Source organism: Podarcis liolepis, assembly GCF_965112155.1.
Source record: "Podarcis liolepis genome assembly, chromosome: 12".
NCBI classification, from domain to species: domain Eukaryota; kingdom Metazoa; phylum Chordata; class Lepidosauria; order Squamata; family Lacertidae; genus Podarcis; species Podarcis liolepis.
The window spans coordinates 32676820-32689557 of record NC_139563.1 but is presented as its reverse complement, the minus strand read 5'-3'; the positions used below and the strand labels follow the sequence as shown (position 1 = coordinate 32689557).

Below are 12738 nucleotides of genomic sequence, written 5' to 3'. Positions count from 1 at the left end.
CCTGAAACCACCCTATGTGGGTGCATAGAAACTTCAGACTTGTGCATGGCTGGAATACAGCTTATTGCACAATGATAAAAGTCACAGCCAAGGCTCTGACCAGTTTTACCTCTGCCCACACACCCCACTGGCAGGTGGCTTCTGGAAATTTGCCCATGATGGAATTGCCATCTGAAAGAGGGACTGAAAGGGGGACCCATTCCACCTGCCTTTAAAATAGTTTTAAAAATACTGGCCCTCTCTTACTCCTGAAAACCAGTACTTACTGTTGTCACTAAAAAAAAAGAGGTATTGAAATTCTGTATTTGTTCCAGGTAAACTTAACAACTGCTCACCATCTCAATCTACCTCATACTGATTTAAATTTTGCTAGTTATTTTGATCTTAACAAACATTTTGAGGAATTTATGGACAGCTCATTTTCCTGTTGCTTTTCTGTTTTTCACTCCCCCCCCCCACCGTACTTAAGAATGTGTAGAGGGAAAGCTACTAATTGTGACTGGTGAATTTGCATTGCTTTGAAGTATTCCAGAATGTCTCAGATGCATTACAGGAGGGATTCTACCATTTTAGGAGCTATAGTGTGCTTACATAGTATAGTCAGAATTGAAAGGGCTTTAACAGCACTCTGACAATTCTCCACTGGCACAGTTAACAAAGGACAGAATTACAGAAGATCTTGGCTCAGGAAATAATCTAGCCCTTTCTTGACATAACACTTTCAGTTTATTGAGAGTAAATTGGCAAAGTTACATAATGTTAGGTCACTGTCCTGTTGCTGTGAGGCATTATACTAGAAAATACATGTTTAGGAGAAGTACAGTTACAGCTGTGCCAGCACAGTAGAACGTTTATGGTGTGTGCTTGCAATGTAGGCCAAATTTGAAACAGATATGATAATCTCAGTATTGATACTGTTAGCTGAGCAACTGCTATCATCTTCTGATGTGGCATATAACAGTATAAAGCAAAAAATTATATGGATCAGGATGGCTTATTTGGACCTCTGCAGTGATTACCATGGTGGCACAACCTGATGTTGGCAGTAACATTTCATCACACAAATGCAACTGATATAGGTCTGTTAGCCAAACATTGACTGCACCTGGACTAGGGTGCTCAGTCAATCTGTACACAATTGCGACTTTGTATATTTGTAAAGCTTGAGAAACAGTAATTTAAAATGCCATGTTGTATATAAATTCTGTAGGCTACAATGATTTTTGTTTCAACATTGTCTACAGTGCAGTGACTATGACCTGGATTATGGAACAGAATGTTTGCATCTGGCACTAAAATACAACAAAACAAATGCGAAACTTATTGAAGGGCCCCCTGACTTATGGAAGGTAGGAGCAACATTTTTCTTTAGTAAATGGGAAGCTTTGGAAAGTTGATGATAGTTACATTATTGCACTTCTGAAAAATACTGCTCAAATGCTACAAACCATGAATGCAATTTAATTGTAACAAGCTGTATATCCATGTTGGAACTTTTAAGATGCCCAACTCGCTTTTCACTGCCACAGATGAATGTAATAAATCTTCTGCAATGTAGAATTGAGATGCAGGTTGTTCATTGAGATGCCTGTCTCATCAGCCTGATCCAGCTTTTCTTAGGAAAACCCATTCTCCTCTGGTTTGAAGTATCTAGGCAGGATTCAAGAAAGGAAGTTTATGGAAATGGCTCAACTTTGGTAGACTTCTCTTTTAGCTCATACAGAACGATACTCTCCAAATATTCTTTTATATAATATTCTATTATATAAACAACACATTTTGATGTGTTTATATCAAATACATCAAACATATATATTTTAATATGTTGAATAGAGGTAATAGAGCTTCCTGGCATGTCATTCTGTCCATGTGCTACTCCACTTCACCTGCTGAATGTGTGGATGGACAGAAGTGTCAACAGCAGCCCGAAACCAGTTTCCTGGAGGGGCTAGGGCTGGGCCAGCCAAGTATTGTTGGATCCCAAGCCACTCTCACTGCATCCTATGATCGCCTTGGTTCTATTTCAGGCCCAGTTGCAGCTTCAGCTCTAGGCTGACACAGGCTTCTCCCTCCACCACCTCCTGCACTTGCCACCATGTAGGGGGATATGGATTGTCCCCTAATCTCTAAAAAAACAAGGATTACTACAATATTATTAAAGTATGTGACATAATTATAAATGAATGGAGATACATTTTTTAAATTTTAAAAATAGTGTATACATCTTGTGTTAAAGGAATTTCTAGGACTTATCCTTCCACATTTTTGTTATTATGTCTATGCTAAAATCATACTGTAGCAACTGTTTTATATATCATTCTTTATCACCATGCAGTATATTCAGTTTATATAAGACATTTGTTACTACACACACACACACACAAAATAAAATCTGTTTTGGTAATTTCTCTTTATTTTCTGGCATCAGTTTTAAGCACGTGAGCTTCAGAGCAACCTATTCGTTTCACTACCAAAACTGACATAAGAGCTCTCCTCTGTGAGGTGTCTTGTTCAAAGAACACTCCTGCTCCAAAGTACTTTTTAGATCAGAGCTAGTAATACATTCAGAGTATTACAGAAAGAGGATTGTTGTTTTTTAAAAATGAAAGATGTTAACTCTAGATTTTGGGAAATAATGTAATTATCATAGTAAGGGAAGCAATATAATTATCATAGTAATTTAGATGAACTTCTTGACATGAAGATATGCAAATGGTAAATTTACTATTTCACTAAAACAGAATAAAGGTGAACACTCTTAGAAAGAATATGGTAGACATATGTGGGTAAACCAAATGTAGCCATTTTTTAAAAGAATGATAAAATTAATACTGAACAGATTTTAAAGCTTAATACAAATACAGATTTGGAAGATCTTCTGATTTACATTTTTTCTCATGGCTTCTAGTGCTTTTTAAATATAATTTAGATATAATTAAGATATAATTAAATATAATACAGTAACTTGGAGCAGAGCTTTCAGTGTGGCTGTCCCTGTTCTGTGGAACAACATTCCTGTCAAGACACAACAGGTACCCACTATCTGCACTTTCTGGGAATAACTGAAGACCTTTTTCTCCCAACAAGCTTTCCCAGCTGAATGAATAGGTCTCTGCCTTATGCATACATTCTGTGTGTTTTTTAAAATCATATTTTGTGTTTGCGTGTGTTTTAACTGATTTTTTGTTCATCCATTGTGCTTTGTACGTAGCCTTGAGATGGAAGACTACTAAAAATAACAACAATAATAAAATGACAATATTATGTGTTGGCAGTCTTTCAGTGTGGAAAATGGTCTTTAGGTACTGTGTGTGTGTGTGTGTGTGTGTGTGTGTGTGTGTGTGTGTGTTATTAAAAACTTGTGGAAGAACTAATTAGGTTTATCTGTCCTTTAGGTGACCTACAAGCGAGATCTGTATGCAGCTGATTCTTTAATTAAGGGTATGTGCTTGTCCTTGAGTCTGCCAGTTCATATAGTCACCAAGATGAAACCACATTTTGTGTGTGAAAACACTAGAAATTAAAGTTGACTGGTAAAATAATAAAACCACATAAATAGCTTTAGCTTATTCCTTTAATCATGTAAAGTTGCATAAAGGAACCAGGCAAATGGAAAATAGGCCTTGGGCACTGTCTCTGATTCAAGTCAGACAATGCTGACCTTTCAACCAAAATGAAAGCTTATCCAAGGGGAAAACAGAACTTCAGGAAGTACATAATCAAGACATTAGTGAGGACTTTGTTCTGTGGATGGGCATTGCACCAGCAGAGAGATGCAATGTGAAAGATCCATATGGCTAGTGACACTACACATCATGGTTGCTGCTTCACAGATTCAACTTGTATTGGCTTCTGTTTCAAGGCTGTAAAAGTGCCTTTACAGATTCTTTCTTAGTGAGAAATGTAAACATTCACCTTGCCAGCACCTTGCACCTTCACACTTCACCATGACAGATTCTCACATCTCATTTAGTGTTGCACTCCACATTTATTTGAGACAGATCTGCAACATTAGGGCTTTGATTCCGACTGCTTTGGCAGCAAGTCCCAACTCATCAAATCCCATCTAGCACTGTATTGCCAGCTCCATCTCTTGGAGGGACCTGTCTTTGGGGTGTTAGACTACATACAGCACACAGCTTGCTAAAGTCAAAGCAGGATGTCAGTCCACGTGGAGAATCAAGGCAAGCCAAGTAGGAGAATCTAGGTTCAAAATTCAGTAACTTCCCAGGGGGCAGTGCTGTGGAGCTGGTCTAAGAGTCACAAAGGTCTGCAGCCAGGAGGAGGAAGAAGAGGAAGAAGCCCTAGCTGACTGGTTTGGATAGAAAGAGATCTCTCTTTCTGTCTCCAAACTCCTGACAAGCTGCTGCTGTTCCTCATAGGATATGGTGATAGTAATCAGTGTAGCTTCTTAGAGAAACAGTGGAAGAGAACCAACTGAGCCTGACTGAGCTGCTTTCTCATCTGCAGTGTCTGTAGGGACTTGTTCTGTGCAATTCCCTCTCCCTGCATAGGGAAACCAGCCCTGGGAGCCATTAGTCAGTGGATCCACTATGGTTCTGCCACACTGCGGCCTTTTATTTGCATTCTGAAAACATTTGGACCTGATTCTTCAAGTGGTTTAAATTTTAAGTCTACTACTCTGGTTTTCAGTTGAATGGCCGTCATTGAAAGTTAATCATCTGTGTGAAGGAGATACTCAAACTTCACTTAAAAGTAGAAGCGAAATTGGATCCTGGCTCCTCATTTTGTATATATTTGTTCATTTAGAAGAGTCACAGGAAAGTGTGATTTCTGGTGCACTTAGGTATCTAAAACAATTGTAGCTGCTTAAATATGGGGATTTCCTATGTCAAGGACTGATTTACAAATAAATACGGAACTAGTTACAATGAGCTAAAACCATACTTCATCTTGTATGTTTACCTATGTATTTAGGGATATTCTGTAAGCAATGCAACATTGTATTTGTTGTGCAGACTTGTTTCGCCCACCCACAGCTGCTGTGCAAGCTCAGACTAACAAGTTTTTAAACTGGTTAACAATGCCAAGACTAAAAAAACTGAATTTAATTTACATAAACAAACCAGTCTGAAGCGATATGGATTTTCTTATTCTCTACAATGAGCATTTCTTGGCACATACTCTACTAGTCACTTCAGTAGAAACTAAAAATATCCAGACACATCTTATGTTTTCTATTTTCTTCTTTACCTTCTTCTTTTGGTACAATTGGGTAGTACATTCTGTTCAAATAATGACTCTATAAAATATTTTCTTAAGTCACTCAGATTTTTCTGCTTCTGTACTATAAATGTTATACCAGTCAGTAATCTACGATGTCTTCACACAAAGGTACTTGACTATTAAGACTATTGAATTTTGAATACAAATTCTTCTTCTTTTTTTGTTCTACAAATATTTCCAACAAAGTTATCCAGCTGTTTAATGTTCAGTTTTCTCTGAACATCTTATGGAAGTTAATGACATTTAAATATATTTTTAATTGCTGAGAAATTATATGCTAACTTAAGTCACTTAATTGCAGTTGGTCTACACTGAGTAGAGCATCGTAGGAGAGCACCCTTTGAAATTATGTGAATGACTTCAATGCACATAAAGTAACAGATGAGATTAATATAGCATATTCCCTAGGTTGCTTGAATTATTCCAGATTTGTGTGTATAGGGGAATTTGTACACAGTATAAAAGGGAATTTGTATACGTCTCAAGCCACCTTTCCTCAGTTCTTCCGAGCATATGCCTATACTTATTATAGTTCCTTAGGTGACATTTCACATAATGGCAACTGTCTTAGAAATGACTGTACTTAGGTAGTATAGCTGCTGTGTATAAATCAGTAGGTGTGACAACTTCAGTAACTAACCCAGCTGCAGTCTCACTGAACCCTTGATGAGAATTATGAAAATGTAAATATTTGCACAGCAGCAATGTTACATGCCAACCCTAAATATAAATTGACCACAATGGGGCTTCTTTCCATGTAATATATTTAGGAATGGGATTTTACAATGGTATGCAAGTGTTTGAAGTTGACCCATTTCTGTAGGCTATATTAATGCAAATGCATTCCACTGTTTTATTGATTGAATCAGTGGTTGTGAGCTTCTCCTATAGAATTAGGATTGTACATAGCCAAACTATACATCTTATCTTACAGACTGTATGATCAAGTATAATGAAAGGGGATGAGATTTGGCTCTCCACAACTTGGCCAGAACTTGGATAAGAGACCACTAGGAGAATGCCATATATGTCACACCAGGGCCATGCTAATGTGACATATCCATGTGTTTAAACCCAGCTTGTTTCAATCATGTAAAAAGTGAGGATGTGGGAATCCAATGTAAAAAGGGAGGTGCAGTTAGGAGAGGTGAGGTTAACATTATCTTTATAGAAGTATGATCATATTAACTTTGTGATTTAATGGCCTCTTATTTTGCATAATATAGTAGCTGATCAGTTTTATAATCATCTAAGACTATTTTGTATAGCAGTACAGTGGATAAAATTTTTAAACATTAACTTGGTTTAAGTACATCCATTATTAGAAGATAAGAGCTGTCCAATGGTACCTAATGGGAAGCTAAGCAAGTTAGAGTCTTACAAGTAACTGGCTGGAGAATGGCACTGCAAAATTTTGTGAGTGTGCAATTTGAAGGATAGCTATGTTTCAGTTCGCATATTTGGTAGGCTTGGCTTTAAATGCAAACTGAATCAAATTTCTTTCCCATTCCTCTTGGTGAGCCAGGATTAGGGAGAGTTATCATAGCAGGGATGGGAAACCGGTGGCCCTCCAGAAGTCCCTGGACTATAATGCCAGTCGTCCTTGACCAGCCAGTGTGGTGTAGTGGTTAAGAGTGGTAGACTCATAATCTGGGGAACCGGGTTCGTGTCTCCGCTCCTCCACATGCAGCTGCTGGGTGACCTTGGGCTAGTCACACTTCTTTGAAGTCTCTCAGTCCCACTCACCTCACAGAGTGTTTGTTGTGGGGGAGGAAGGGAAAGGAGAATGTTAGCCGCTTTGAGACTCCTTCGGGTAGTGATAAAGCGGGATATCAAATCCAAACTCTTCTTCTTCTTGACCATTGGCCATGCTGGCTGGGGCTGGTGGGAGTTGTAGTCCTGCAACATTTGGAAGGTCACAGGCTCCCCATTCCTGTGAATCTGAGCTATGACCCAGGAAATCACTGGGTTGAATCTTGTCTCTGCCATAAAGCCACTAGGTGGTCTTAAGGGAGCCAAATTTCCCCTCAGCTACTCATAATATGGGGATAATTATACATGGTAGTGGTTATAAGGATTACAGTAAGATACAGAATATGAAGTACTATGACCATCTGAAAGCGCCGTGCAAACATTAAGTTGTTATTCAGTAATATTTCCCTAGACATTTGAGCAGCAGTAAACTGCAAATAAATGCAAATAATACCTTGTTGTTTCCCAGTGTGATTGATCAAATCACAATTAAGATATGACATTAAAGAGTTTAAAAGAAATTAGTATATCATCTGCTTTTAATTATGTGAGCAGTATATGGTGATCTGTATTACAAATGTAATCCTACCTATGCAAATACAGCTAACAAGTTCCAAATGCTTTAGGAAAGCTTAGCTAAAGTTTTCTGCTGTAGGCAATATAAGCTGTTGATAAAGGACACATTCCATTCTTTTAAACTGAGCACTGATGTAGGTAAGAAAAATATAATGATCATTCAAGTACCAAACAATGTGGTTCCAATATGTTAAACATTTGATTCACTATCTTCATAAAATGATTTCTTAAAGTGTAATGGTGTTCCATTTTTTAGCTTTGTCTTTCTTTAACAACCAATGTTGGAAAAATAATAGAACATGTTCAATAATAAAAAAAAGCATTCTTAATGCTCTTGAAGTAAAACAGGTAAGAACTTGCTGGATGTGCAGACAATGTGGCGCATGTCTGTCTCTCTCCCCCTTCTCGTATTATTAGTCTGCAAATAGGGAAACCTCATCCTGCAGTTAGGATGACTCATTTAGAAAAGTAGTTAGAACCTGGATAGTACAAAAACAGCCTGAAAAAATCTCTTTAAGGATTTCTTCCCCTAGGGCAACTATATATTTGAACCTCCAGTTGAAACATGTAAAGCTTCAGTCTCTCTTTCAGGGATACCTTGAAATGTGCATTCAGAAATAGGTGAAGAATGAACCTATAATTTTTAGAACTGTAGCTCTGCCTTGCACACTTGCTTCACTACTGAATTATGTGATCCCAAATTCTAGCAGTAATGAGAAATTAATGTTTAGAAATTAATATATTCACAGTGGGGCTGCCCCCAAGGAATCAATCACTTATTATGCCCTGCTTGGACGTACTACCTCATTGTGCAGCCACATGCTCCTCCATTCAAATGAACATACTCCTTTTATATCAGTGGTATCTAACCTATCCCTAGTTGCACTTGCATTGACAGTATCACCCTTTCCCCCTGCTCCTTTACTGGAGTGTAGGTAACTTCTGCTCTGTTCCCACACCACAGGAATAGAGTGTGGGTGCTCAAATCCCACTTGAATTAAGTGAGTTGTGTAACAAAGGATAATCATATATCTAAGTTTTTTATGCTAAATACACTTAGGGCTTTGTTCATTAGTATTTCTTCACATAGAATGTAATCCTAGGTAGCTAATGAACAGATGGGGTGAAAAATGAGTGCACTGAAATTATTATTATTTGTTGTAGCTGGTCATTATAGGGGAACAGATCAGTTATCTGGTCTGCCTGTTTTTTCAGTGATGGGCTTCTATTAAAATGTCCTTTGATTATGTGAATGCTTTGCTCCTGCATGCACTGTTGGCTGCTTAATATTGCACCCAGTAGGTCAGTTCATATGCAGTGCCAAATCATAGTTATGCAATATGGGAACAAGCACACTAACTCTTCCTCTTGCACACTCTGTGTAATTGGTTACTTTCCTGGCTTGAGGCAAATCATAGTATTCTCTTCACATCCCAACTGGTTGGTGCTTGCCTTCCAAACCAAAAGCATGGTTTGAAGCTTGTTTGCAAGCCTGATTTTGGAGGGCAAATGCAAACGATTTTTTGCTGCAACTGAGGAAGTAATTAAGTGCCGTGTGCAGTAGGAGGGTGCATGGAACACAAGGCTTGGTCATGTAACATAGATGGGATGACAGATGCAATGGGAGAAATGGATACAAAACTACACCAACAGAAATAGAACAAAGAAAGCTTATTATATTATTAAGTTCATTTTTATTCCAGAGTTACAGTGGCTTTTGAATCATGGTTTTTACACATGCAATGGTTTGCCAAACAACACAAAAGAGAAAGAGTAGGGAATATCCTTCCTCCCAAAGGGACCCATGGGATAAAACACTGGGCTGTTTATGGTCAGTTAGTTCTTTTTTCACAAACTTGAGCTGTCTTTGAGTTGGATAGGGATGGTATCTGTAATAGTAGCCAGGAAGTTAAATTTAACAATCCTCAGGTTGGGGGGAGGGAGTATTTTCATAGTAGCTGATCATATATCTAATCCTGTATTTACCTGTAAAGAACCCTTGTCATAAAACCGTTTTTCCAAGTGCAGAAAACACGATTCCTCTTTCTATAAAAACAAACCCTGTCTAAAATAATTGTTTACTGAAATAAGTTAGAGAATTGATGATTATAATGATAACAACTGTTTCCCCCCGCCGTTTTAAATTTTCTTTATTAGACACCATATCACAACAAGTTTGTGTTCTCACTAATATGAAGGAAGATGCCGTGCAAGTAGGATTTCTCCTTCATGAAACTCTGAAGAGTCATGTCAAAGTAAGTACTAGATTTTGATTCTCAACATCATCAACATAAGGAGAATTCCAATGTGAAAGATATGTACAAGTATTTTTTTTAGCATGCCACTAAATGCAGTGGCCTCTGGCAATTCCCCCCCCCCCCAAGGGATGATTATAGCTTGGGTTGAATTGGCATCCTGAGTTGGTTTTCCTTTTAGATTCCCAGAACACACGCAGCTGATCAATCACTCCTTGTACCAGGGTATTTAATACAGTGCTTCCTTCCTTGGGTCTTATTACAGTCAGTCAGGACAGTCAGATCAGACCAGTATTTTGAAAAGTGTTCTGCTTGGACTGGCTAAGGAGGCCTATGGCTGGGCATGAAAGGAGTTTATGGCCTGGTTCCATTAAACCATAGTTTAGAAATTTCCCACAACGAACACTTCTAGCTCACATCAAACCATTGTAGGAGCTGACCCTAAGTATGCTTGTTCTGTTCATGAGTATGATGATACAAAGTGTTACTTACATAGTTTAAAAGTGGTAGTTAACACATGGATTCTTCAGTGGTTTGTGGTTTAAGATGTGCAGGATAACAACATTGTTTAGGGGAGTATTCATTAATACAATCTTAATTTCCCTTTTCAGCTGGTTAAAGCTATATCAACTTCCCTTTGCAAAAATGAAAGTCATCTACAAAATATATTACTAGGACAATGCTACAACTTTATTTGCATAAATGTAAGTATTATGGAAGATCAAAGGCAGTCTCCGAGCACATATTTTAACTTTACAGCATCACTTAGATGCATTGTCCTTGGTAAAATTGGCTTCCTTACAGGCTTCATGGTCTGTTGTCAAACTGATGAAACTCAGGCCTGCAATTGTGAAGGACAGGTTTTAGTTTAACAGAGCCATATGTCATATGTAGAAATCAGTTCTGTCAGTTTGATACTTGGACTGTTGACTCAGGCGGAGTAATGTTGATATATTTTACAACCAGATACATCCCATTTAAAGTTGTACAGTGGTGCCCCGCAAGATGAATGCCTCGCAAGACGAAAAACTCGCTAGACGAAAGGGTTTTGCGGTTTTTGAGCTGCTTCGCAAGACGAATTTCCCTATGGGCTTGCTTCGCAAGACGAAAGCGTCTTGCAAGTTTGTTTCCTTTTTCTTAACACCGTTAATACAGTTGCGACTTGACTTCGAGGAGCAACTCATAGAACGAGGTGTGGTAGCCTTTTTTGAGGTTTTTGGTGATTTTTGAAGCTTTTCCAAAACTTTTCCGACACCGTGCTTCGCAAGACGAAAAATTCGCTAGATGAAAAAACTCACGGAACGAATTAATTTCGTCTTGTGAGGCACCACTGTATTCATATTCTTAATACATTGTAGAAAGTTATTCCTAAATTAGAACAATTATTGTCTTTTAAACTTCATTTTTTACAGTATTTCCACTATATGTACTGCTTTATGTTCACAAAGCCATAACTTTAGGGAAAACGGTTAAGTACATTTGAAAGAGTATAACACACTTCACAAAATCTTTACTGCTTTTGATCCCAAAGTGTCTCTGTGATTACCTCAATTGTAATCAGTAAGACATTTTCCCCTAATCAGGCAATCCTGTATTTTCATTATGCTGCAACTTGGCTTGTTTGTATGAGATTATTGATTTTTATCAGAAGTTATTTATATGATTGTTAACATATTAGACAGATTGCTATTTAAAAATACATTCTTCTATTTGCTCTGCCAACACATTTCTTTGATGCACCTGCTGTGTTGCCAAGGCAGAATTTATCTCTTCTACAGTGAAGTTACATTTGTTTGTGGCTCCATAAAGGCACTTTTCTTTCCTTATGGAAAAATTCGCTTAGATTATTTTTTGTCCATTACGAATCCTGAGATTCTGTAATCCTACAATGCACAGGAAAGGGGAATCCAGTTGTAATATTAGTGCAATACTACAAATGTATTGTTATTTTATTGGTCATATAGCACCACTTCAGTGGAGATCAACTTCATAAAGTACAAGGGGATAGGTCCTTTCCCTGAGGGATTTACAGTAACACAAAAAAAAAAAACAGAAGGAAGGGGAGAAGGTAGTAAATTAGGGAATAATATCCTTTTATTTACATTACATGTGCTTCATTTGTTACAGTAGGGTATAGGCTTGAGGGAGGTAGGCCACAGCCTCTCTGAGCAAGAGAAGTTGATAGTGTAATTAAATAAGTACATTATGCATCTTGAAAGCATTCTTCTTAACTGGAAACCTGTTTGTTTGTTTGTTTGTTTTTAGGATAACCTGTCTAACTTCCAAGAAACACATCAGTTAGTAGAAATACTTGAAAACACAAATGCTTCTCTTTTATACTCTGTTGTTCTTATCTCGGTAGGTTAATATATTACATTATTATATTATAAAGTAACTTTTCTAATACATCAGACTACATATGAGATTCTGTTTTTAAGCATCAGTGTCACCTCTGTAACATGTAATAGATACCAAGTAGAGGCAAGTCAAAACTATATTATTGATTGAATACTTATTGTAAGGGTGCATGGGGTTTTAGGGGAGGGGTAGTGCCTCTGGCAGGGGACATATTGTGCTCCTTCTGGGATAGTCTGTCCACCTTTGGTCCACACCCTGCACTCAGCTCTCACCTGTGATTCCTCTACAAAAATCTGGAGTGGAGCCCTTAAGAAGGTTGGATGGTGCCCTTTACTCCTCCTTCCAGCAACTCCTGCAGCCAAGCTGGTGCCAACCATATTGCTCTGCTTTCCTTTGGACCACATCAGCAAGGCTGGGAGAAGGGTCTTGTCATCTGGGCAGGCCAGGACCTCCATACACACTGCCTAGACTTGTGCCCCGGGGATGTCATTTTGGTCCTGCTAACATAGTGTTTGAGACAGATGAATGCCAACAACTTCTTGTAAAATTC

The 12738-nt window shown here is 38.1% G+C and overlaps 1 protein-coding gene across 4 annotated transcripts in view; it reads left to right on the top strand.

The window, feature by feature from the left end:
• CRPPA (CDP-L-ribitol pyrophosphorylase A) overlaps positions 1 to 12738 on the top strand; it is a 51240-nt gene that overhangs the window by 18664 nt on the left and 19838 nt on the right. For all 4 annotated transcript variants that reach the window (XR_014517707.1, XM_083468374.1, XM_083468373.1 and 1 more), the window contains exons 4-8: positions 1245 to 1349; positions 3396 to 3441; positions 9733 to 9830; positions 10442 to 10534; positions 12096 to 12188. Coding sequence is in view for 3 of the 4 variants with exons in the window: in XM_083468374.1 (XP_083324500.1) it covers positions 1245 to 1349; positions 3396 to 3441; positions 9733 to 9830; positions 10442 to 10534; positions 12096 to 12188 (435 nt within the window). In the remaining variant the exon portion in view is untranslated. The remainder of the gene's footprint in view (positions 1 to 1244; positions 1350 to 3395; positions 3442 to 9732; positions 9831 to 10441; positions 10535 to 12095; positions 12189 to 12738) is intronic.